Source organism: Ursus americanus, chromosome 25, assembly GCF_024610735.1.
Source record: "Ursus americanus isolate L20-20 chromosome 25, mUrsAme1.1.p, whole genome shotgun sequence".
Classification (NCBI taxonomy): Eukaryota; Metazoa; Chordata; class Mammalia; order Carnivora; family Ursidae; genus Ursus; species Ursus americanus.
In genome coordinates this window covers 23,985,531-24,012,795 of record NC_142151.1, presented here as the reverse complement: position 1 = coordinate 24,012,795, position 27,265 = coordinate 23,985,531, and the positions used below count along the sequence as shown (strand labels likewise).

Here is a 27,265-nt window from a genome sequence, read left to right as displayed (position 1 = left end):
TTTCAGTCACTTCACATAAACAGTTTCCCCATTCACAACTTCTGGAAATTTTTCAGTGTGACATTTTCATGAGAGCTTGCGTTTATAAAATCCTGCTGCCAAATGGTCCACTCCTTGATTTCTGGTTCACTGCATGGGGAGCTTAAGGATGTAAATTTCATAGACATGTCTTTCTTTTCCTTTTATCGCCTTGTAAAATCTTTGTATTACACATATAATGTAACCTATAATCATAACAGTTCCCATGAAAAGAATTCCCTTTATTCACTGCCCTTATTTATGCTGATACATCTAGAATCTTACTGTCATTTCTCTTCACAATTAGCCTTTATAAATGAAAGAATCTGTACAGATTTGAAAACTAGGTATAGGGGCGCCTGGGTGGCACAGCGGTTAAGCGTCTGCCTTCGGCTCAGGGCGTGATCCCGGCGTTATGGGATCGAGCCCCACATCAGGCTCCTCCACTATGAGCCTGCTTCTTCCTCTCCCGCTCCTCCTGCTTGTGTTCCCTCTCTCGCTGGCTGTCTCTATCTCTGTCGAATAAATAAATAAAATCTTTAAAAAAAAGAAAAAAAAGAAAAGAAAACTAGGTATAGCAACAATTTGTGGTCCTGTAACTTGTGTTTTGTTCACACTTTTAATGTATTCCTTTGCAATCCTATTTGAGATAGATAGTTAGATATGCCCCTCCCTGCCTTTCTAAAGTAAATAAATAAATATATTTTTTAAGTATTTATTTTTAATGTAATTAAATTTCTTTTCTGTGTATTTTGTGGCTTTTATATATTTTTAAAAAATTCTTCCTTACTCCAAGGTCATACTTCTGTTTTAGAGTTTTGCTTTTCCATTTAAATGAAATCCATTTGGAAGTGAACTTTGTATGAAGGACTCAATTTTATTTATCTCCATATGGATACCACATTATTCCATTACTGTTTATTAAGTGGTCTATCCTTTCTTCCCTGATTTACAATGCCAGCTGTTGAAATGTTAAGTTTCCATAGATGAAGGCTATTTTTGGCTCCCCAGGTGTACCTTCTCTCTCTCTTTCTCTCCGTCCCTCCCCCCCCTCTCTCCCTATCTATCTATCTATATATCTATATATATATATTTGTGTTTTTGTGTCTCTTTTTTGCATAAATGGCAGCCATACTATGAACAGTTTTGTTTCTATTATTGTTTTGCATTTACAATTTGTCTTAGAGATTCTTCCGCATCAGTACATACAGATCTACCTCTATTTTACCCATTTCCTTAGCAGTAAGGTATTCCATCGTGCATATATGTCACTTAATTGAATACAGGGTGCCATAAATTATAAGTCACCCATTATTTTATGCACTGAAATGGAAAAACATAACGAAACTATGATGCGGTACTTTTCTGACAGTCCTGACTGATTCATGAGTTAATCATACCAGCCTTTCATTTTATTTTTTTTTAACGTGTGTTTTCAGAGGACATCTGCAATTCTTCCTGCCATCATTTGCACTGCTTGGCTTGTGATAGGCATTTTTATTTTTGCATGTAGCTTAATAACAAAAGCTAACACAGCTTTATCTTCATATCGATTTCTTCCTTCCAGAGGTCCCATGAGAAGACTGGTTACTGCTTTGCAGGAAAATATTCAATTGCAGTTGTTCAGTGTTACTACAAATATTTGTTTCACTAATATCAAATACGTGTCCGGCTCCTATTTTTCCACTTTCTATCCAAATCATACTGTAACTTTTTAAAGACCTTTTAAATGGCAAACTCAACATGTATGGCATCACCAGTGCCCATAAGCCATTGGAAGTACCATCAGTACGAACAGCTAATTCCAAATCTGGTAATGCCAGCTTTCCCATGAGTGCTACTTAGTGAATAGCAATTATAAAATGCTGAGTCTGGATTTCAGACATGTTAAATGTGAGAAAAAATGGACGTCTTAGAATCAATGAACTATCGTAGCATAATTTATGCAACCAGTGTCCTGTTCATCACCTGTTATATTGATAGAACGAATATAAGAACTATTATTAGTAAATTGAATAAAATGAGACAGTTAAATTTGGAAATCTTAAAAATGCAGGCTTTCTTCAAGGAATTTATGTTGTAGACAAATCCCCTAGTTCACATGAAGACATATATTGAAGGATATTTATCGCAACTCACAAAATTTTCTGACCGATTGGATGTGAATATGAAAGGGGAAAGGTCAAGGTTTCCTTTGGGCCAGAGCAACTGGATAGTGACCATTTGTTGGGATGGGGAAGAGTGAGGGAAAAGGTTTTTCTTGCATATTTGTTGGAGCGGAGATGGGTAGAATCTAGAGTTCGTTTTGGGCATGATAACTTAAGCTCGAATTATCAAGTAGGTGGGCAGATCTACAGGTCTGGAATTCAGGGGAGAGTTTGGGATTTAAGTAATACCTCTAGTGTTTAACATGTAACGCCTTTAGAGTCAAGGGAATGTGACTCTAAGAGATTTCTTAAGAAATCTAGATACCGATGAAAAGAAGGTGAGGACTAAGCCCTGGGGCAGACCAGCATTTAGAAGAAAGGGAGATAAAAAGGAATCAGCCAAGAAGTCTGAGAAGTAGCAGCCTGTCAGGTAGAAAGAAAAACAAGAGGGCTTGGTATACCAGAAGCCTGGTAAGGGACATGGAAGCAGTGACCAGCTGTGGCAGATCCTGCCCACAGGACCAGAGAGGCAAGGCCCAAGAACTGACTATTGGATTTGGCAACATGAAGGTCCTTGGTGAGATGGTTGTCCCGGAGTGGGACATGTGGTAAAAGGAGTGTGTTTGTTTTAGATGGGAGATACTGCGACATATTTCTAAGCTGATGGAATGATCCAGAGGAAAAGGGAAATTGATTGTTAAAATATTGAAAAGATCTCCCAAGCTCTTCTTCTGTCATGGTTCAGCTTCTAAGGGTGACAGTACAGGCAGGCAGTGATGTGTGACTAGATGGGACAGAAGTAGAGTGCACTTGTTTCTCTGCTCCACTGTGTCGCACAATGCCCCACAAGATTTGTACATACTCGCCATCATAACCTCCTCTCCCCCCATTCTCTCTTGAATCCACCACATTGACTTTTTTTTTTTTTAAGATTGTATTTATTTATTTGACAGAGATAGACAGCCAGCGAAAGAGGGAGCACAAGCAGGGGGAGTGGGAGAGGAAGAAGCAGGCTCATAGTGGAGGAGCCTGATGCGGGGCTCGATCCCATAATGCTGGGATCACGCCCTGAGCCGAAGGCAGACACTTAACGACTGCGCCACCCAGGCGCCCCCAGACTTTTGACCCTCCACCCCAACTCCCACTGAAATACGCTTGTCAAGATCACCAAGGACCTCCACGTTGCCAAATCCCGCAGTCAGTTCTTGGGGCTCCCTTGAGTGTAACATCTTTTCGCTTGCACCAGCCCACTCAGGATCTCACTTGGTCGGCTGGGTTGGGACTTGCCTGTTTGGGAAGCATCTTCATCGCAGTTATCAGCTCCCTGTGTTGGTCTAAGTTGTCTCTCTATTCCAGGCCCATTGTGCGCTCGGCCCAGTCAATTGAACCAAACTAGATGGAATCACAAAGTCAAAGTCTGAGCGCCGAGGCTAGGTCAGTGACGAGATCCTGGTTTTGAGGCCGTTCTTGATACAAGGAAAATGCTCCTGTAGCATTTTCCTGTCCTCCAGAGAAGGGGTCAGCAAACTTTTTCTGTGAAGCCAGGCAGCTACTCATCTCTGCCTTTGTGGCACAAAAACCTCAATAGGCAACACATAGATGCATGAATGCACGTATTCCAATACGACTTTTTAAAAAAACAGGAAGCAGGCTGAAGTTTGCTGACCCCTGATCTAGTCATTTCAGAAAGGGAAATGAAGCATGGTTTTTCTAAGAGTGACTCATTCTGGCTCTTCCTAGGCACTTCCCTATCAAGTTTTCTTGACCACTTGTTTAATAATCCATGCTAAAATTTCTGTTTAGGGTTGATTTCAAATATGCCAAGCTGTATTTCCTAAGATGTTGGTATAATAATCCTGTCTTTTTCCCAAGTGCTCATTCTCTACAATTCTAACGTTGAGTGTTGAAGGTAGTTCCCTGGTCCCATCTACAGTCATCCTAACTAATGTCGCCTTCATGCTTTGCGTATTGGCACATATTGAATTTCTTTACCATTACTGTTACAAATGAGTATTTATAAAAACAAAAAGAACTGCTGTTTGTTGGATGCTTGAAAAAGAGGAGGTTCTGGGTGCTTTCCACAGTTTATCTAATTTAACCCTTACAATGACACTGGAAGCAGTCACTAGAAAAGAGTGCTAGCTCTCTTTTTGTCAAGTGTTAAGTATATGCTGTCTTTCTCTTTGAACAGGCATGAGATCTCCTACCCATTTTATAGCAAGCCTCAGAAAACTCTGGACTTTAGCTTCCCTCCTGGTATTTGAACGTCTGCGTATGAATTCTGTTAGTTTAGGAAATAAGGCAGGGGGCAAAGGGGCATTTTCTCTGGTGTCGGTGCAACATAGGAGGATTGGTATCAGATTTTCTTTTTCATCAAAGTAGTTCAAATTTGGCAAATAAGCCATCTAGGTTATTTTCACACCTTCTTTCTGTAAACGACTTCTTACTAAGATGAAGATTCATTCAACAGATAGGTAGCAAACCTGGTGTAACAAGGCACAGTGCTCTGTGTAGAGGACAAAGATGGCCTTGCACTTCACGGAGTGTGTAGATTAGCGAGAGGTAGAGAATTAAAGAAACATTTGTAAGCAACTGTGATGGACATTTTGTCTAAATGCACAGAAGTGCAGGGTGCTGTAATAGCGTGTAACACAAGTACCTAACTTTGTGAAGAGGGTTCATTTTCTGAAATGACATTTGAATTGAGATCGGGGGGTTTGTATTACTTCGGAAGGAGAGGGGATGTCTTAGTCGGCTCTGGCTGCCATAACAGAATACCACAGATTGAATGTCTTAAACACTAGAATTTATTTTCTCACAGTTCTGGAGGCTGGAAGTCCAAGATCAAAGTGCCAGCAGGGTTAGTTTCTGATAAGGTCTCCCCATAGACGTCCACCTTGCTGTGTCCTCACAGAGCCTTCTGTGTGTGTGGAGAGAATGGGTTGGGGAGGGAGGGGAGAGCTCATGCTCTAATGTCTCTTCCACTTCTTAGAAGAACACCAGCCCTGTTGGATTAGGGCCTCACCCTTTTGACCTCATTTGACCTTAATGACCTCCTTAAAAGCCTTAGCTCCAAACGTAGTCACATTGGGGGTTGGGGCTTCGAATTGGGGGTAGACACATTTAAGTCCATAACAGGGGCAGGGGAGAGTGTTCCAGGTAGGGGGAGTAGTTCAAGAAAACATGCAGAGGGGCGCCTGGGTGGCTCAGTCGTGAAGCGTCTGCCTTCGGCTCAGGGCGTGATCCCGGTGTTCTGGGATCGAGCCCCACGTCAGGCTCTTCCGCTGGGAAGCCTGCTTCTTCCTCTCCCACTCCCCCTGCTTGTGTTCCCCGTCTCGCTGGCTGTCTCTCTCTCTCTCTCTCTCTCTGTCAAATAAATAAATAAATAAATCTTAAAAAAAAAAAAGAAAGAAAGAAAACATGTAAAGGCAGGGAAGTGAGGAGGTTTGGACGTGGGGTGCCTGGAGTGTGAGGGGCCGTGCTGAAGGCTGAGGTAGAAGAAAGTGCTGCCCCGGCTTGAACTCTTTCCACGGTAAGAAATCTTGGATAGTTCACTTACGGCTTTAAACTTTGATATTACAACAAGAGGTCTCGATTAAGCGTAGAAGATCGAGAGCTTAATAACTGAGGCCTTGGGCAAATCATTTGTTCGGAGCCTCAGTTTCTTCGACGTAAGAATAGGAATTATAACACTTAACTTCCTGGCTTGTTGGATTAGATGAGGCAATAACTGTGAAATGTCCTAGAAACCAAAAACTGTATAATTATTGAGGGTTTTTTAATCATTCACCAAACCAACTAGTTTTTCCTACAAGAACTGCTTGAATTTGTTATCCCTCCGTTTTGTAACTCACACACTTAAGGCCTTGCGTGGACTCTGGTCCTCTCCATATCTTTTCTAGCACCCCTCAGTCCAATATTCTTTACTGTTATCCCCTGTAAAACAAAGTAGGCTCTTCTTGGAGTTAAAAAAAAAAAAGTCACGCCACTCTCTTTTTTTTTTTTTTAAGATTTTATTTATTTATTTGACAGCGACGGAGACAGCCAGTGAGAGAGGGAACACAAGCAGGGGGAGTGGGAGAGGAAGAAGCAGGCTCCCAGCGGAAGAGCCTGACGTGGGGCTCGATCCCATAACGCCGGGATCACGCCCTGAGCCAAAGGCAGACGCTTAACGACTGAGCCACCCAGGCGCCCCTACTCTTTTTGAAAAATGTTCTGTTATTCCCAATGATCTTTCTTCTATCCCATATTTGTCTTGCTTAAAGAGAATTATTCTCAAGCCTCCACACAGCTGCTGTGTTCTCTGTCTTCCACGCCAAAACAAGGACTAACTAGTACCTTTCTCAGCTCCTCGGACACTTTCTGCCGTCCTTTACATAATCTGAAATTCTGCCTTTTTATAGCTAATTTTCTGACTGACTGAGAAGTAGTGATTTTCACTGGAACACATCACTTTATTTTCCATCATACCCAAGTGTCTTGTATTTTGTGCAAAATATGCATGTACTTAAGACCTTTATGTATGTATTTGTGACGTGTAGTACAAAGTAAGGTGAGTATTTTTTTGTACACATCAGAATTTCAACTTAAGTCAGTGTGGTCCCTTGAGAAGTTATATACTTTGCATCTGTGAGATTTTATTTTCCTCATTTCCCATGGCTTTTATTTTTTTTTAAGCCCTCTTCAATTGCTTATATATTGAAATAATCCGGGAAACTAGAAAAAAGAAAGAAAATGTTCATAAGGAAATGAGACGTATAGAAACTGATCTATACAACTTATCAGATGTTCATATTTTCTCTTTATTTGTGTAGCTTTTGCTTTATTTGAACAGAGGCCTGACCGTGTCACCATAGAAGTATATTTCCTGCCATTTAATTAATATTATTGAAGAAGTTGCTCCAAATTTAAATTGCTTTCCAGGATAGAAGGGAGAACTAAGACAAAGCAGATAATGGTTCCTGAGATTAGAAACAGACCCAGTCCCCAAGCTCCCCTCCTGATTCAGTTATCTTTTATTTATTTCACTCTTGAAGCAGTGTGACCATTTGCAGTAAAGTCAGAGTTCTTTTCATGAGAAGACAATCAATATAAGTAATCATTTAAGGATGAAAGTGACCACGCTGTGATTGACAGTAGTACTTGAAGTACTTGTAAAAAAAAAAACGTGAGTTGGCTTCGCTTAAATTTCAGAAAATAAAATGTTAGTACACATAAACACATTTTCTCTCAGCATTGAAAACTTCTCATCTATAATTTACCTGCTTGCTAAGAATAAAAGTGTTACTTAAAGGTTTATTGATTTTTTTTTTCCCCAGAAAGAGATTTAATGCATATTATTCTGTTTTTCCATCTCTGCTCTCTATACCACCACCTAGTGGAGTAAATGCAAGTTTACCTGTCAATTAAAGTCAGGGGAAGGACATGAGTAAGATGAAATTTATCCCACAACAAAATTTCCATGATGATGAGTTATTGCTTTTAGCCTAATGCAGGTTGTGAAAAATACATGAGTTCAGGGTGAAAAAAGTCCAGACATTTGTGTGGTATCCAATAAAATGCTTACCAGTTTGTCCGCAAATAAGCTATTTTATTCAGAACCTTAGAAGCTGGATAAATTACTGAGGCTTTGTGCTGAGATTGTATTTCTAAGTAATGCTGGGAAGCTTCTCTTTATTACTCAATATGGCGGTGCAGAAACATTTTGCTTTTAAGTATTAAGCTTCAAAGCTCTTCTGATACAAAAAGTATCATTGTATTTACTCAACTGGTAGGTACATAAAAGTGTAGAGATAAATTAGTCAATTTTTATCAAAGCTGGGAAGAAAGACAGGTATGTATTATTATTCTGAAGTTTTTTCTCCCAAACAGTGAAATTAAAAAAAAAAAAAAAGGCAAATGAAGCTTTAAGGCTCTTCACTCTTTTCTGGTAGGGGAGTCCTGTTCAGCCCCAACTAAGAACAAATCCAAACAAGTGAAAAACCAAAACCTGTTGTTGCTTGCTGACTCTGGCCATCCAAGCCTTTCTTGGTCTCATGTTCACATGGAATGCCAATGGAATCATCTTCCCATTTTCTGAGGGTTGCGTGCCTTTCAGATGGCATCAATATGCATGTATACAAATACATTTTTTATGCCCATGAATATTTTACCTACCTGATTTTTGATGACATGGCCATAAGTAGTGAGTGAGGGCCTTGGGCAAATAGTTAGTAGAGGGAAATACAATGAAATTCAGAAAAAAATATCCCCAGACCCACTTTAGCCAGTTCATCAAACAAAACAAAAGCCATAAAATCAGCTGGAGTTGAGTCTCTTCTTATTCTTACCGTGACAGACTCTTAACCACTGTCTAGCCAGACAGGACTCTGGTGAAGACTAGATATATAGCCTGAGACTGTCATTGTAATAGTCCTGGACTTGTTTTCTCATTCCTGATGGTCTTGAATCGCATAGAATAGCACAGTGGCCTTTTTTGCCTTTATAATACACAACCCTCAAAACTTTCAGTCTTTCAGTTTTCCTCCTTAGTAAAAACTGAGTAATTACTTATAACTGTTTTGTGCTGGAGACAAAAACATAGTTTTGCATTGTTGTCTTATGATTTCCCAGTGTTTGTGGGGAAAGACCATGTTCTATCTTTGTCATTCATGACACAAGTTTCTGAGTCCTTCATCCTCTGGCTTTTGGGGGGAATATTGATCTCACCTGGTGTCTTTGCGTCTAGTGAAGGTCCACGCTTGCTGTCTGCTGTCTGTGACCGTCAGGGGTAGTAATAGCACACCCACACCCACCACCTGCGGGAGGCCCTGGCATGTCTTGAAGTGGTTAGTAATCTGTGAACACAGAAGGGGAAGTTAGAAAAGCAAATATTGCATTTCCTCTCCAAAGACTAAAATCATGTCTGTGTTCTTCCCTTTTTCAATTCCCAATCAATGCAAGGTGTTACATAGCTGGTTGTCAGAAATACATTTCTCTGCTCGAAGCCCTGCTCGCAGAAAATTGTGACAAATTTGCTTCTCCGCTAAAATCATAACTCAGAAGGCAAAGCAGAATGAATCCTCAGCACTCCATTCTTTGTGTTTTGTTCTTAAAAGACCATCTGGCTTTGTGTAACTCAACTTGAGAAGTAGCAGCTCCTGCGCTTTAGACAGCCCCTCCGGGAGATCGTTACAGATCTATTCTAGTCTTAAGACTGGTGTCTACGTTTAAATTAACAGTTGTGTGTACTTTTACTCTACCGCAGCCTTCTCTTGGAGTCAAGAAGCCTACCAAAGCCCTGCTCTTTGTAATCTTGAGCCCAGTGGGACCTTATTTTTCAAGTGGAACCTTTAAGCCAGTGTCCCTGTGGGCCAATCCGAAGTACGTGAGAGCCTGGAAAGGTGGGACTGGGGACTGCAAGATGGGAGGGTAAGTGAATATTAGTTTCTGTCTAAAGGAAAGAGTCCCTCACAACCATTGAATTATCGCCGTCTCAAATCAGTCCAAGTACATATGTTAATATTCAAGTTGAAATGCCCCATTTTTTGTTTTGTGTTTACTCTTCAGTGTTAAATTGCGCTAATAGTTTGGGGGCACCTGGTTGGCTCAGTCGGTTGAGCATCTGCCTTCGGCTCAGCTCATGATCTCAGGGTCCTGGGATCGAGCCCCACATCGGGCTCCCTGCTCGGCAGGGAGGGTCTGCTTCTCCCTCGCCCTCTGCCCCTTCCCCCTGCTCATGCGCTCACGCTCTCTCTCTCAAAATCTTTTAAAAAAAATTGCGCTAGTTCAAAGGATAACCTGTGAGAGAGAACCATCAAATGTTATACAGTGGCAAGAGCTAAAATAAGTAACTAAAGCGGGAATCATGTTAGTGCTTGAATTCACTGCCCCTGGAGGCTGGTGCTCTGGCTGCAGGCGGACAGGTGGCCTTAAGAGCATCTGCTGCCGGGGCCAAGGCTCTCAGTTGGCTCCAAGGAGTCCTGTCTGGGGAAGGTGCCCGCTTCGCTCAAGTGCTGTCTTCATTGCCACAGATTGTAGCCATACCTGCTGCCAGCTGGCTGAGGGACAGCCCTGCTTTGGCTCTGTCAGGCCGGTCTCATTGGCCATATGTAGCTGGCTGGAAATAAAAGAGCATTTGAAAAGTGTTAGACAATTTCAGGGGTGGACTTGGCCGTGATATGAGAATGCCCCTCTGGGTGAGCAAGAATAGCCAGATGAAGCAGTGGGCTCTTCCTTCGTGTCCATCGAGTGCTGATATGTACCACATACGCAGGCGGCCGCAGTCCTGGGAGGTGACGCGGTGCCAACGTCCGGGCTCGGGGGAGCATGCAGCTTCAGGGAGCCCCGGGAGTGTCCGGTGACGGGTGCTAGGATGTGAGAGAGATGTTGACAGCTGGCTTTGAACCCTCTGTAGTCCTTCTGTATTTTCTTTTTCTTTTCTGCCAAAAAAAAGGTTAGAAAATTCTGTGCCCTGTCCTCCCTGCACTTTTGGCTCTGCATTCTCTCATTTCTGTCTAGAGAAATCCTAATGAAGTCCAATAAACCAGGAAGTCCCTTTCTTTTCCTTTGGGCGTGGAGCACTCCTTCCTGACCATGTGCTATGCTAGTCAGGTTGAAACAACTACTCTTGTTTATTCTCCTGATACCTTCTTCACCTGTTCAGGCTCCTTCACAGAGCGTAAGCACCCGACACCGTGTGTACCCCATCCTTAGGACTTCCCTAGAGTTCACGTTACAGTAAATCAGTCTTGATGAAGAGGTAGTAAGCAGCTGGTTTGCCTCTTTAAATCTTGCTTTCTAGCTCCCCCTACCTGCCCAGGGTAAAGATGACATGGGGGACATTGAGAAATTGCAGGGAAATCTGTAGTTTTAGTATTGGGGACAGGTTGTTACTTATAAAGATTATATGATGCAGTATCAACAGAATACATGGTCCCTAGAGGCCAGCTAAAAACTGTTATTTGCTGCACAACACAGAGAGTGAACCCTAATGTTACTTTGGATTTGAGTTAATATTAGCCTGTCAGTGTTGGCTCATCAGTCATGACAAGTGTATACTAATGTGAGAGGTTAATGGGGGAAACTGAAGTGGGAGATAGGGCATATGGGAACTCTTTTTGCTTACTTCTTCTGTAAGCCTAGAACTGCTTTAAAAAAATAAAGTCTATTATAAAAAAATTAATACTTTGACTCATTAGGCTCAGGTGGACCATGAGCAGTGGAAGTTGGCGTGAAATCTCTCGGAGAAGAGAATATTGGATCCCACAAATAAAGCAGAAATGGCAAGTGGGAAGGCAGTAACCCAAAGGGTGGACTTTTAACCAAGGAAGTGCGAGGGAAACAGGATTCTTCATTTAGTATCAACCTATTAGTTGGCAAAGACATTGGCAGCCCCTTTAGATTTTATCATTGCTTTCTCTCTAAACCAATTAATTCCACAATTACCTTCCAAGTTTTTTAGAACCTCTGTAGTCAACTGGCATTTATTAAATAGCTATTGATTCTCCTCAGCTCAAGAACTTTCTGCTTTCTCAGTAAATCTGAGGAAGAGAGAGAAGGATTTTTTTTTTATTCTAAGATTATTTCACCTTTTTTTGAAGCCATCAGAGATATTTTTCTTTTATATGCATAAGTGAGAAAAGTAACACGAGGGAACACAGCTGAAGGAGAGTTCTAGCACAGTGGTTCTCGCCTGTGGCTACAAATTGAAATCAGCTTTACCAGCTACTCCTCTCTGGGTTCCACGGCTAGAGATTCTGGTTTATTTGGTCTGCTGTATAGCGTGAGCATGAGAATTTTTTTTAATTTTATTTAAATTCAAGTTAGTTAACATATAGTGTATTATTGGTTTCAGGGGTAGAATTTAGTGCTTCATCAATTGCATAACACCCAGTGCTCATTTCATCACGTGCCCTCCTTAAGGCCTGTCACCCATTTACCACATCTCCCCACCCACCTCCCCTCCAGCAACCGGCAGTTTGTTCTCTATAGTTAAGAGTCTCTTATGGTTTGCCTCCCTCTCTGTTTTTATTTTATTTTTCCTTCCCTTCCTCTATGTTCATCAGTTTCTTAAATTCCACATAAGAGTGAAATCATACAGTATTTGTCTTTCTCTGACTGACTTATTTCACTTAGCATAATACTCTCTAGCTCCATCCACGTTGTTGCAAACGACAAGATTTCATTCTTTTTGATGGCTGCATAATATTCCATTGTATTTCTGTACCACATCTTCTTTATCCATTCATCTGTTGAAGGGCATCTCGGCTCCTTCCACAGTTTGGCTATTGTGAACATTGCTGCTATGAACATTGGGGTGCATGTGCCCTTCAAATCACTATTATTGTATTCTTTGGTTAATACCTAGTAGTGCAATTACTGGGTTACAGGGTAGTTCTGTGAGCATCAGAATTTTTTAATATGAAGCTAAAGTTGAGAAGCACTGAGTTAGAAGAAGGTCTTTCATCATAGGAACATCTTTATTCCCAATTTGTTAGTTTCATCATTAACATGAAAAGAATGGCCCTGCCTCCACTCTAAATTAATTAATTAGCTAATTAATTAATTTATACTCTCATTGCGTACTTGAATACAAGCTTTGAAGTCAGATAGCCCTGGCTTTAAAACCTTACTGTCTTGGGATGTTACTTAAGTGCTTTAAGCCTCAGTTTCCTCGTTTACAAAATTAGGGCAGTAATACCCATCTTACCTGTGCGGGTGAAGCAGGATAATGTAAAGTGCATGTGGTGCTATAACCTAGCAGTTAACAGCATGGGCTTGGCAGTCAGATATCTGAGAGCCCTACACTTGTATCTCTGTGATCTTACATAAAATTAAGTACCCTCTTTCTATAAGTCCTCCAAAGTATAATAAAGTATGGTGTTGTTTTAAGATGATTCGGTGAAATATGGACTTAAGTACTCAGTACCCTGCCTGGCAAGTACTAAGTATCCTCTCAACAGGCAAGAGTTGATATTACGAGGCTTGCTTTCTTTCTCTTCCATCTCTTGGACCCTGCCTTAGGAGCTATCAGTTGGATTTCACACAATAGAATTTACTCTCTTGGACAGATGTATTTAATATATCTTCTCCCAGATTTTTATTCCATGTACAGTTAAAGTTTTTCTGTATAGATGGTTGTCCAAATTTTTCATTTTTCTCTTCCTCCCAAGATCATGTGTTTCTTTTCTGGATATTGAATATTCTGAACATATTATCAGCATATTAATGACCCTGTGGATATTAATAGTACAGTTTACACCTGAGAGAATTTTGAGGAAGAACTCACTTAGGGAAAAACACCATCTATGGAATATAGTCATCAATCAATCAAATAAGCACCAAACAAATAAAAACCTTTTCTTTCAATGTACCGAAACGGTTGAGGTCTTTGTCTTTCTGGCCCAAGTACCTTCATGATGCTAAGGAACCACCATTTTCCTTCAGCTAACATTCTCAACGGTGTGTATGTGTGTGTTCTTAGAAGCTTCTTGGAAAGACTAATTATTCATGCTATGAAAATTCTCCTTTTCATAGAGAGCATTTTATGAGAGGAATTATTTATTTTCAGATATGGTAAGATCTCAATGGTCATGTCTATGAACTAAGCAAAAGTCAATTAAAATAGAATAGTTATTTTAAAAGAAACTTAATTTTATTAGGATATAAGAGGCTCACATAAACTGTTTCTTAGTTTTTATAGTTATTGTTTCATTTTTTTCCAAATAGCCCTATGCAGTGTATAAAGCAAGTATTTGCATTTGCCAAATGAATTCGTCAAGACAAAAATATGAAAATACTGACTTGCTTAAGTTCACACATAGCCAAATAGTAATAGTTCAAGAGCTGCGTTTTGGTCCGCTGGCCCCAAACCCATGCTCTTTCTATGGGACTCCCCCCCGAAGTCTCATTTATTCTCATTATTAAAAAGTATTCCTAATTTTAACTCCATTATTGCTTATTTACCATTGATTCTGAATCTGGGCGGTCCAACTTTTTATGGTCATCAAACAAAAGCCTCCTATAAAAAGAATTGTATCCTCTCTAGATTGGCTGATAACTTACATTTTATTATCTGCATTTTGAAGGTCTTTTTTTTTTTAAACATTTATTTATTTTAGTGAGAGAGAGAGAGCAAGCACAAGCAGGGGGAGAGGCAGAAGGGGAGAGAATTGCAAGCAGACTCTGCACTGAGCTTGGAGCCCAATGTGGGGCTCCATCCCACCACCCTGAGATCACGACCTGAGCCAAAATCAAGAGTTGGACGCTCAACCGACTGAGCCATCCAGGCACCCCATTTTGAAGGTCTTTTAATGAATCTTACATTACCTTGATGTGACTAAACCTCAAGACCCATGTTGCTGTAGCCATATAACATAATGCCTATTTCCCATAGTTTTTCTAGAATGTTTTAGTTATTAGTCAATATTCTTTGAGTTGCAAGTCAGAAAACCAACTCAAGGGGTGCTTGGCTCAGTCAGTGGAACGTGTGATTCTTGATCTTTGGCTTGTGGGTTCGAGCCCCACATCGGGTGTAGACATTACTTAAAAAATTTTTTTTTAAAGTATTAAAAAAAACTAGCTCAAACCACCTTAAGCAGAAAATGAAGTGAGTGGCTCATGTAAGTAGGATGGTAGCAGTGGACCTACTAAGGGCTCAAGTCGTTGTTGCTAAGTTTCCTTTGCTCTTGTGCATGTCCTGCTCAGCTGCTATCCTTCTCCCCAGTCTGCTTCTCTCTCGCTTGCCCTTTCCTTTCTCCTTCCCTCCTCCCTCCATCTCTTGGAGTAGCTTCTGCCTGTGTGTTAGCCTAGGGCTCTCCTACTTCCTTTCTCCTGTGAAAGGTGGGGATCATGAACATAGTAGACCCCAGGTTTTTGTCACAGCAGACACGCTGCCGCTACCCCAGAGGGTAAAATTCCATCTTTCAGGTTCCCTGCATTAAAATGAATGAGTGAATCACTCAAAGAAGGGCTTGTATGAGCAGCTTAGGGTACATGCCCCCCTTTAATTCAGTTGTGTAGGGCAAGGTATAATGACTGTCAACCCAAGCAGAATGACTTGTCTCAAAGGAAGGGCCAAAGAGAAGATAGTGGGAAGGGGAGCTATGAAGATGAAAATGGCAGACAGCCATGGTGAATTTGGCTCTAGTGCTTAACTCAATATTTTTAAGTGACATTTTGATCTTGAGCAAATGTAAAAGTGGTACTTTAAAAGGCCTACGTGGGTATTTTGTGGAAGCTGACATTAATGCTACTTTGTAGTAGTTATTGTAATATGTTTGATTGTTTCTGAATATTTGTTTGGGGGCGTCATAATCCAAGGGTGGGTTTAGGGTTTCTTTCTAAGCCCTCGATTGTCATATGGTGGTGCTTCTCAGACTTGTTTGCTAATGTCCTCGGAAAGCCGAGGAAAGTGAGTTATACAACCAGGGGCTTAGGGAGACAAGCAAACATCGTATTTATTTGAGGACTCTTATGTTTTATCTGAAACATTCATCCATAATTTTCTCATTCAAGTTTAATAAAAGATAACAAATTTAAAATGTTATTAAACTAAACTGTTATTCTAGGAAGATGTGCTGTCTTCCTTTGATTTTGAATAATCTAGAATGAATAGTGCAGGTTGAGGACAAATGGGACTTTGGAATACTTTTGGTTAAAATCAGGATTTTTAAAACATTTTTAACATTTTGTCCCACCCGTTGGAGAATTTAGACATTGGGCATTAGAAAGAAAATATATTTCTTGGATATATTGAAAGGTCTCAGCTAACAGCACAACTTGGTGCTCTGCTACTTCATGTAATTTGATACATGTTTGGCTAACTTAGAGTATTGGTGTGAGGTTTAAATGAAATAATGCGTGGACAGTTGCTTGGAATGTGAAAAAATACTTAAGAACTTGGAACTGTTATCTTTAACTTGGCTATTTACCTTTGTACTCATTATCTCTACTTTTCAATTTAGGATTCCATGATTTTGCTGTGTTCTCTCTCTCTCTCTCTCTCTCTCTCTCTCTCTCTCTCACGTGAGTGCAGTTACATCATTTGGTCTGTCTAATGAGTTTCCTTTAATGTCATGCAGTTAACTAGAAAACACACACGCACACATGCACGCACACACACACACATAAAGGGCGTGGTGCATTGACTACATCCACGTACAGATTGAAGACCGGAGGATTTCAGTATGGAAGATGGCGGGGGATTAGTATATTCATAGTTAATATGTTTCCTCTTTCTTAAAAGGAATTACGGCTCATCCCTTTTTGCCCAGTGTGAAGCAGCGGATCACGGCTGTCAGCAGGTTCTGTGGCTCTATGGAGAGGATAATCAGATAACAGAAGTGGGAACTATGAATCTTTTTCTTTACTGGATAAATGAAGATGGAGGTAATCCACCTAGATGTTAGCTCTTTGCGGTGTGTCAATCATTTCCACTAGGGCTGGAGAAAAAAGAACGAGGACCTTAGAATAAGGACTAAGTAGCATGAGCCCAAGGCTAAGGACTACTGTGCTTTTGTTGGTCAAGCAGAAATGAGTTTAAATTCACAGAATTTATAAAGGTTTTGTTTTGGGGTTTGGCTCGAGATATGGTTATGACTGAGATGTCAACTTAAGGAATTTAAGTCTCCGCGATTTGAAGATTTGTTGCCTTATCCCCTCTGCCATCTTCTTACCCATTTTCCTCTCCGAAATCCCTTGCATTGGGAGATAGGTCTCAGATCGATTCAGTGGCCATTCCCCAAAGGCTGTATGTATAAAATGCTGTAGTGATAAGCCTAGTCTGCTGATTCTACTGATACGAAATTTAGTGTATTCTCTTGCTAAAAGTTGTATAACAGCTTTTGCCCTTTCTACATATTTTGGTAACACATCAGAAATCTTCTAGATTTACTCTGAAGCTCAATTTGACTAAAGTACACTTTTTTTTAAGGGCAGATTGGTCCATTTTGGTATTGCACTTAGATCCTGGTTCACTCGAGACTGTTAATATGTGTCGACTATAAAAATCTCTATTTCTTCGTTGCCTTAAATATCCTGAATGCTCATTATCTTTCTTTTCTATTTTTCCAGTTAGTTGGCAGAGACCATAGGGGATTAGCAAAGTGTTGACAATGTCTGTGGTATTAGATGAAATGACCAATAATGGGGAACAATACAGATATATGCATTTATTTCCATTAGAATTTTAATAGTCATAGAAGTTTAAAAAAAACATCTTTTTAGGCTTGTTTATGTTCTTAGGCTGTTCATTTCACAGTTCTGAGTATAGAGACTAGAAATATAAGTTTCCAAATACTTATAAAGTCTGAGTATTCATTTCAATTAAAATTTTAAATGAAATTTTTATTTTAAAGTAGCTACAGTAACTTCTATTACTCTTTTGTTTTTTGGCTACTAATAGAGGAAAATGGTGATTCAGATGTGTCTGACTTCAGAGCTATGCACTAATTTGAGCAATAGTTGCAGAGACTAATAAGATGAGCCTTATATTCCAGTCAGATGTACAATAAACAGAAGGTGTGGTGAGTACACCTTGTCCTAGGGTTGGCCATTGGTCATCCTTGGCATTTGAAAAGTCAGATGCAGATCATGCTGGTTTTTCCATTCCCGTTGTTTGTACTTCAAACTGGTTAGAAACAAAATTTATACTGGAATATTTGTGATTTCTAAATTTGAGTCATTGCATATGACATATATCGAAAGCTATGCTTGAAAGATGACAGCCAGTGTTGCACTCTGTATTTAGGAGATAATACATTGATTCAACTCATTCTTTCCACCTGCCCACTGCTCCCCCCGACCCCCACACCCCCCCCAAAAAACCCCACACAACAACAATTACATCATACAGAAATGGTACCATCATTATTTATGGATGGGAGATGTCAGGGTTTAAGTACAGTCTGAATCAGAGCTACACGATTTAACCAGAAACACTAGAAACTTGTCCTGGTGAAAAATTACCCCTTACCCAAACAATAATGATGAGCCATTTCCACCATGACTTTTAAAGGTCAGAGTAGACATGAGTGAATTTGTCTTTTGGCTCTTACAAAATTTATCAGACCTTAAGAGTTACTACAGATTATGGTTGCCTGAGATAGCTTTAGTTTTAATGCTTTTTCAATGTGGGTGTTCACCTAACAGAGCAAATAAGATTTGAAGTATGGGGAAAAGAAGTGGAATAAATGTTTGGACAGTACCATGAGAGAAGTCACTAGAATGTCAGGAATAACCTTTGGGCTAAAAACAAAAGAAAACATTGAAGGGACTCTACCACAGCTTTGATTTATGCCATGTGACTTTTGGAAAATACAAAGAAAAATGAGTTGAAAATCAACAAAATACTGATTTTCACAAACCTTACCCCTCAGAGGTATGAGTAGAGTTCTTTCAGTGAAAACCTGCCATCTTTCTATGAGCACACTCACTGCCCCTTTTGGACAAAACGGCTGGTCCAGAAAGGTGTATAAAGTAAATAATCTGTGTTCCCAGCTCGGTGCTATGCACCATGGCTATCTGTGGCACGTGGCCTGCAACTCATGCGGTTTTGATTCTAGTAACAGCGACCCTGGGAGCAAGATCGCATAGCACTGATTCTCTGCTTTCCTGTGTTGCTGAGTAATTTCCCATACATGCTTGTGCTTCACAGCTGCAGCAAACCATTTTACCTAGCACTGGACTCCGGAGCTCCCCCGAGAATAAGACCCAGTTGTGCGGCTGAGCGTGGGGTTCGTTGGGGAGAATGATCGTGGCAATGCACCTTGCTCTTGCTCAGTGCGCTCGGGTCCCTTGAGCCTCCTCAGACATCAGGCATTTATGGACTTGGTGTGGCAAACTCTTCCCGGGGATGTGTGCATGGCTCGCTCCCTGCTTGCAATTGCAAGTCTTTGCCCACCTAGCCCTTTCTCAGTAAGGCTTTCCTTCCAAGCAACTTAATAAATAGCAGACTCCCTCCCCTGTCACTCTAGCATTTCCCTTTGCCTTCCTCTTTTCTTTCTTTTCTTTTTTTTTTTTTCCTCCATAGTCTAACATGCTGTTTAACATAATAATTGTTTGCCTCTACCTGTTAGCAAGTAAACGGGAGTTATATAAGTGTTGTTCGCTGGGCTATGCATAGTGCATAGATAAGCCAATTGCACGTGGTAGGCACTCAATACGTTATTTGTTGAATAAATAGTAATTATGCTGACGGTGTTTGCGCACTTATACAAACCCACATTCCTGGTTTTTATCAGAAATTGACTTGGGGATGTCACAGATGACTTCTGCCGTTACTGCTTCTAAATTCTTCATCTCCTACAAACGATTTCTTTGTCAAAAACAAGTTGTGTGTGTAGGCTCTGTTTTCCTCATGTTGGGCAATCTGGAGCTAGTTCTGGCTCTTGTAAGCATGTTTGTGGTTGCAGAGGAAAATGAATATTTCTCACCCAAATGTTGTTATGTCATCATCTCTGTCTGGCAACCGGAGAAACAGATGTTCCGTGCCTTGACCTTAGGCTCGTGGTTACAGTTTTGGGTGTTAAGTGTATTTCACAAAACTTCACTTGCACATGCAAGGCCTCTGTTTTTATTTGACTTTATGTAGTCTTAGAGCTCAGCAGGCTTTAGGAAGGGTCCAGTTTGGAGGCCCTGGAAGTGTGTTTGTCTCTGTGTGTGGGGTCTGCGCACATACACACACAGAACCCTACATTTATGTATCCAGCTAGTTAGCCCTATTGCAAAACACAGGTTTATTTTGAGATCAACACTTCTAAACATGACAAAAAGTAGCCCTAAGAGCATTGCCAAGAACAAATTTTCTCCTTTCCAGAAAGTAGTTTTCAGCAGATGATTTTTAGAAACAAACTTCAAAAAAAAAAAAAAAAATCATGCTTCTGTCTCCTAGCAAAAAGGATTATTCATTTATGTATTTATTTTTTAATTCAGAAACACTTATTATGTACCACACTGGGCCAGGCACAACGCCAAGTTTGGGGGACACAGGAATGAATGTAGAGTTTTGGTCTCCCAGACAGCTTGGTTTTTGGGGACGTCTGGTGGAACCACGGTGGAGTAGGGGAGCCCCGACCACAGGATACTAAATGAAAGGACAGTGGCCCCAGTGTTGGGACACTTAAGTTCTGATCCTGACTCTCCCCCAGTGTCCCCAGTCTTGCAAGTCATTTATGTTTAGAGAGCCTCTGTTTTTTCTCTAAAGTAATTATTGCATGGGGCGATTTCTGAAGTCCTTTTTAGCTGCTTAAAATGGCTTGGGGGAGCTTAAAGAGACTGGCGTGATTTCTACCGTTCTTGCTACCTGGTGATCCTTTCAAGCGTACCTTGTTTATTGCTCTGCAACCACATGATAAGCAACACATTTGTTACAAGGTTCAGCATCTTTATAAAGTGATGATTTAAGGCTTCAATTTTCCCTAGATTTAGACTCCTGGGTGCCAGATGTGGGCAGGAGAAGGGGATGTTGAGTACCAGAGACTTTTCCTGTAAGGAGAGCTTGTGCGGTTGTCCGATCACGCTGGCTCTTGTAAAGACAGATCATCCTACGGCCCTCATGTTGGTTAGGAAGGCATGTGATCATCTCAGTGGGAGACCAGTGTCTCGGCCTTGGCTCTCCAACAATCACCCATGGAGTTTTGTTTTGATTTTTTGGATTTCTTGTTTTCTTCTTTCTTTTTTCTTTGTTAGCCACATACATGCTTGAGCCTACCCTGAGCCTGTTAACATTTGAATCGCAGAGGGTGAAGTCAGTATCTCCATATTTGATGTGGATACTCCTCCAGGTTTGAAAATCGTTACAGAGCGGTGTGTCTGTAAAGGGCAGTGTAGAAGCAGTGACCACCTGAACAGGCGTAATACTTCCGGAGGCTGGGTTCCTCCACAGTGTTCTTAGAGGGTTGGTAATGACCAGTGTTCCTGCGTGCGATCTGTCTACACGATTCTAACTACTAACCAGCGTTAATCCACAGAGGTAAATGTTTGAGTCCAGCGTGTTCCTTTTACTGTCTGTTAGTGGAAGGAACATCGTCTCAGTTTTTACTAGGTAAGGGTAAATTGAAGATGATTAGATGAGTGGCTTTCTTTCTTTTTTCTTCCTCTTCCTCTTTTTTTTTTTTCTTTTTTGAAATAAAAATTTACCTGAAGTGTGAATTGATTTGGGAAGTTAGGTAACGCAGAGCAGTAAACCTTCTTCATGTCTATTACTAGCAAAGTTGCGAGAAACAGTTTTTAAAAATGGCTGTCATGATAAGGCATGGCTAATGTAGTTCAAGTTTGAAAATATTCCCATTTCTAATTGACAGAAGAAGAGCTTGCAACTCCTCCGCTAGATGGCATCATTCTTCCAGGAGTGACAAGACGGAGCATTCTGGACCTGGCACACAAGTGGGTGGGTGCCTTAGACACGAACAACTTCATAAGCATGAAACAGAAAGTAATCGAAATAAGCACAGCGTCGTGTTGAACTAATACTCTGTAGTTCCATCCAGTGTTGTCTAATCTTTAAATCCTGACTTGAGTGGAAATAACTCTTCCAGAAGGACTGTCTTGGCAACACCACTAAGTAAGTATTGTTTATAGGAAGGGCGGAGAGAAGACAGTTTGGCGAATTATCCTAGTGACGACTAATCTCAAGCTCTCTCCCGGGCGTCTCCTACCAGCTCACCTGGCTTGTACTTATGTGCTGCCATTTCGCCAGTCCTGAACTTCTCAAATCGAAGTGTCTTCTTTCCAACTGGCCGTGGTTTGTAGTTCTTCCCTTCCGCTACTTATTCCAGTGTAACCATGCTAGTCAGAGAAATTAAGGAGTTTTACTGACATATAAATGTTTACCAACATCACATTATTAGTTTGGCTGCCTCTTTTCTCCCTCCTTCCTGCCCCCTGTCCTCCCCAATTCCCATACATGCTTATTGGAAAGTCAAAACACTCGAGCAAATGTAGTTGTTTTCAGTAGAGTTTCTGATCCATGTGACACGGGCAAGCGTGTTAAACCATTTGGTATTGAAATGACATTTATAACATACTCAAGATGAATGTTGGATGAGTTGGTTATCTGGCAAAGATTCTTGGATGGAACTTTTGACCCATGTGTTAAAATGGTCTCCAAGGGACATGAAAAGACTTTGAACACACTGTGGTCAAACATTATTAATAGGACAAATGTTTAGAAATGCACATATTATCTAGGAGAGGACTAGCATAGTTTCTCTGGAAAAGGCTTTGGAAATAAAGGAAATGTGCTATAAATAATTCTACAAAACCCTGAAGTAGACAAGACCCAACTGCCACATGCTGGCTGGCACATTGGGCATGACATTTACAAACTGTTGGTATAATTTCAAACAGCTTGCCCTGTCCTAAATATGTTTGCAGTTGGAAAGATGTATTTTCGAAGCTCAGTAATTTTTGTTTTATTAAAGAAAAAAATCAACCAAGTACAGAAGGTTTGATGACAAGTTGCAAGTAGAAATGCTTTCCCACACTAATGATTTGCTAGCTTGAAAAATAGGTTATTATGGAGGAAGTTTTTCCTTGACTCCTTAGCTGTAATTTATTTTAAAAGCTATTTTAAAACAGTGAGACATAAATGCCAAGAGGCATGTGGGGGGTTACCATTACTTGCCAGACGGGGGAAATTGTCCAAAGATAAGTAAGGGTGAGCAGAGTAAAAACAATTCTGTTTATTTACAAGAGATTTTTTTTTTTCTTTTCCAGAACACAGAGCTCATCTTGTTTTTAGTTAACTTGGCTGATTTTCTGGAATTTATTTATTTATTTATTTATTTACCTTTGAACAACATAATTGCAATTGCAGACTGAGATAAATTGAAACTTGCAAAAAGCCATATTTCTATGCAGGCATATTTTCCTACTCTTCCAAATCATAGTTACAGCATGATGCCGCCTTTTTCTAATGTTTTAAATCTTGCCAAGGGCTGTGATTTTCATTTTTATCTATTGTGGTTCTGTAAGTTTTAAAAAATAACTCTCATTTTAAAAAAAAAAAGCAACAAAGAATGGATAGATTTTTTTTAATAAGATGAGACAGACTTTGAATTTTACCCATTAACGTAAAAGAATGAGAATGAAACAATTAAAGAATGAGTATGAAACAGATCATTTAAGCAGATAGCTTAAAAACATCAGATTTTTTTTCCCTTTCCTATCTTCAAGCAAATAAAATATTCAAAGGGTTTAGCAGAAGTCAGTGAGGTTGTACGAATAATTCTGTGATGAAATCTGACCTAGTGGGGAACTAAGAGAAAGAAGAGGATTTCTGCTATAAAGTTAGCTGAATCAGTGAATTTAGGAAGAAAAGAAATATACAGTGCAATTTCTCAAAGTCCAAATATACTTTCTATGTTTTAAAAATAATGAAATATTTCAGATAGTGAAACTCAGTCTGTGTTTTCACTCCATGAAAGACCTGGTAGAGAAAGGAGGAAATTCGGAGCCAGTCAGATCAGACCCGAGTTCAAGTTCCATCGCTGCCATTTAACTAGCTGTGTGAATTTAGGGATGTCACCTAGCCTCCCTTTGAACCTTAATTTCCTCATCCGTGAAATGGGGATTATAATACCCACCTTAAAAGTGAGAGAACTTGGCACGCAATGGGTGCTCAATAAATGGTAGCTGTAATTATTAATATTATTTGATATATTCTTTTATGGTAAGTAGGGTTCGAGACACTGTTAACATAGAGAACACATTGATTAGCACTGGGGTGCCTTACCTTGTGAGACTTCAGGCATGGCAACAAATAAAAGGCCAAAAAAGCCGGCAAGTATTAAAATATACCATGTATTTTACAGTGATCGTCCTAGTTTTTACTCTCTGATCATCTCATTTAGAGATGCCGTGACCTCGAGTAGGTAGCCCAACAGCTCCGTGTGTTTACCCATAAGGTGGCAGTGCTCTCTTCCGCCTTCCCTGAGAGGATGATTCCCACATTTTTTGAGTTCAATCAGAATATAAAGTAGGAAGGTAAGTACCACAGGGGTTCTTTTCTGTGGCATGCCTTTTCCTTGAAAATATTAAGATATTTATTTTTTATATTCCAAACAGGGTGAATTTAAGGTGTCGGAGAGGTACCTCACCATGGATGACTTGACAGCAGCCCTGGAGGGGAACCGAGTGAGGGAGATGTTTGGCTCTGGGACAGCCTGCGTGGTTTGCCCTGTTTCTGATATACTGTACAAGGGTGAGGTAAGACTATTTCTTCACCTCCTGTCATTTCCAAGCATTTGCCTATAATTTAATTCTTCGAATGTGTAAATGAAATGCTAGTTGGACCCAAGATGCAAAGGATATTTTTTTAATATAACTTGGCAGTTTGTCCCAAGGAACGTGTATTACCAAATTACTTACTGTCGTCTTTACAGTGATTTTGTGTGAGCTCCAGTCTCAGGGGGAGTCGGCTTTGTCCTTGGACAAGTATCACATCTGCCTCATGTCAGTTTAGGGATTGGAGATGTGCAATGAGGTTCCAGTCTTCTTTCTTTCTACTAGCTCACTAAGAGGTTTCTACAGGTAGTTAGGTTTCAGTTTCTGGCTTCCAGAAGAACTCCCAAACTACTGGAATAGTAATGGCAAGCAGCTATGGGAAATTCATTTGAATGATCAATGCCTACATTTATTGTTATTATGATTGCTGCTGCTGTTGTTACTACTTAGACCATTTTATGAAAAATTTTTATTTGGCAAGGTTGGTATACCTGCTAAAATCCTCCAAAACGAATTCAGTCATTTGGTTGGAAGAAATTTTCCCCTCCCAGTAAATTAGTCTGATTTTGTGTGCTGTGTTTCCATTCTTGTTGAGGGGAAGGGGTTGTGGGTGTTTTTTTTTTGTTTGTTTGATTCTTTGTTTTAGTTTGGTTTGGGTGTTTTGGGGGGGGGCTCCCCTTTATGACAAAGCTCCAATATTTATTTATTTATTTAAGATTTTATTTATTTAAGATTTTATTTATTTGAGAGAGAGAGTGAGAGAACACAAGCAGGCTGAGGGGCAGAGCGAGAAGCAGACTGCCTGCTGAACAGGGAACCCAGTGTGGGGCTTGATCCCGGGCCTCCAGGATCATGACCTGAGCCAAAGGCAGATTCTTAACCAACTGAGCCATCCAGGTGCCCCAAACTCCAATATTTAACATCATCGTCTAACTTTATAGCTTCAAGGCATGTGGTTATTATTCTTACAAGGTGAAAATTGGCTTAATTAATCATATTAATACAAATTTGATTGGTTTTTTAATTGAACATCATTATTTTTCCTCAGTGATTTCCTTTCTGATTTTAATGGTGGCTGCCTCATTGCTTGAAATTTTCAAACTTGATTGTAAGGAATGGCTTTTGACATGATTCTATCTACAGATTGATTGTTTCGAGGGAGAAGAATTAAATTATTATTTATCAATACTTATACTGATTATAAAGCTACTGTTTTGCATTTTAATGTGGTAGTGTCTAGGTAAATGCATTATTGGCCCACTTTTTTAATGAACTAAAGCTGCCATTAAGTCTGATTTTTTTTTTTTAAGTCCAATTATTTTACCTCTAGAAATAAGAAGTTGATTCAGTCCAATGCATTTTTAATAGTCTTGTTTCACAGGGCATTCAGATTTAACAGGTACATCTCATTATCCTGTTAACCTAAAGAGTGTAAGGAGAAAGGTGACAGCATGGGCTATATGTGCTCAAATCAGGCTGTCAAAAGCCTGCAAGCCAGTGAGGCAGGAATGGGCATGACGCAAATGTAAATTAGGGCATGAAAACTCTAGGTGCCCAGTGTAACCATGCTATCCAGCGTGGTGGGGGTTTAGAGGCCCCTTTTGTGAAGCCATAGATTTGCTTTAATTTATGTTCCTGCAATGACTTGCTTTACCTGTGCCAAAATGTTTTTGAGTTCATTCCCTGCAGAAGGGTTAGGCAAGGAGGCCAATCATTCATCCCGTAGATTTGCAGAATCCTGAAAGCGGTAGGATTCTTTATGTCTCGCTGCTATTTTAGGTTCTCCTGGCTTCTCTTTGGTTCCTCCTATCAGCCTGAAGACTGGCATAGAAACCAGTCGTGCCCTAAAAATCAGTTGGTGAACAAGAAACAACCTGTCGTTGGCTCGTTTGTTTTTATTCAAATTCAGAACAGAAAAGAGTCTTTGGCATAAGGAGCTGGCGTGCGTCATGAGGTCATCGTCCTGCCATTCCTTATCTCATTGGAGTTGCTGAGTGTCTGTCTTACTGTCGCCGACTCCGTGGATCTCCTCCAATTACACTGCATGTGGTTTTCTTTCGTAGACTATACACATCCCAACTATGGAGAATGGTCCGAAGCTTGCAAGTCGGATCTTGGACAAATTGACTGATATTCAGGTAAGGGCTTCTTTCCTTTAAAGTGTCATCTTATTTCAATCAGAGCTTAAAGCCAAATCATATTCCAGTGGAGAGAAGAGAGTAGTAAACACTGCCATTTGAGGTTAACAAATTAAATTTGTAGAATAAAGCACAGAAGAAAGCTATTACCTGTGATTCCAATGCTGAGATATAACTACACTGTTAATTTTTGATGTCTCAACTTTCAGTATTTTGTGTTTATATACTTTTAGATGATTTTTCTAACAAAACAGGGTCGTATATGATTTGTTACCTGCTTTTTTTAACCTGCTAAATCATTTGCTTTTTCATATCAATCAATTTCTCAGTTCCATATAATTGAATTCCATTATATGGGTGCACCACAACTTTTAAAGAGATATTATTATTGAACATTTATGCTGTTTAGCATTTTTTTAACTGTTACGCACAATGCAATCTTTGATTATTTCCTTAGGATAAGTTCATGAGGTTGTAACTGTTGGGTCAAAGAGCGTGTGTACCTTTTTTTTTTTTTTTTTTTTTATACTGTTAACCTTGTTCCGCTTATGTTTTCCTGAGCAGCAGTTTACATAGTGTCTCATTGGGCAGTTAAGCAGGTTTCTAGGCACGCATATCAAGTACCAGGTAATGAATGCTGGTCATATAAAAGAGATTGTTCTGTATTTGCAAACCCCTCACAAGTTGTTGGATGTTTTTGTTGAGCCCACATATCATCATTGCCAGTCATTGAACATAGCCAAGGGAAGCTAAGAT

The 27,265-nt window shown here is 40.1% G+C and overlaps 1 protein-coding gene across 3 annotated transcripts in view; it reads left to right on the top strand.

Moving 5' to 3' along the window:
- BCAT1 (branched chain amino acid transaminase 1) overlaps positions 1-27,265 on the top strand; it is a 99,441-nt gene that overhangs the window by 59,318 nt on the left and 12,858 nt on the right. For all 3 annotated transcript variants that reach the window (XM_045811868.2, XM_045811866.2, XM_045811865.2), the window contains 5 exons: positions 9,412-9,575; positions 16,393-16,535; positions 21,449-21,534; positions 24,213-24,353; positions 26,435-26,509. In XM_045811868.2, the coding sequence (XP_045667824.1) occupies positions 9,412-9,575; positions 16,393-16,535; positions 21,449-21,534; positions 24,213-24,353; positions 26,435-26,509 (609 nt within the window). The remainder of the gene's footprint in view (positions 1-9,411; positions 9,576-16,392; positions 16,536-21,448; positions 21,535-24,212; positions 24,354-26,434; positions 26,510-27,265) is intronic.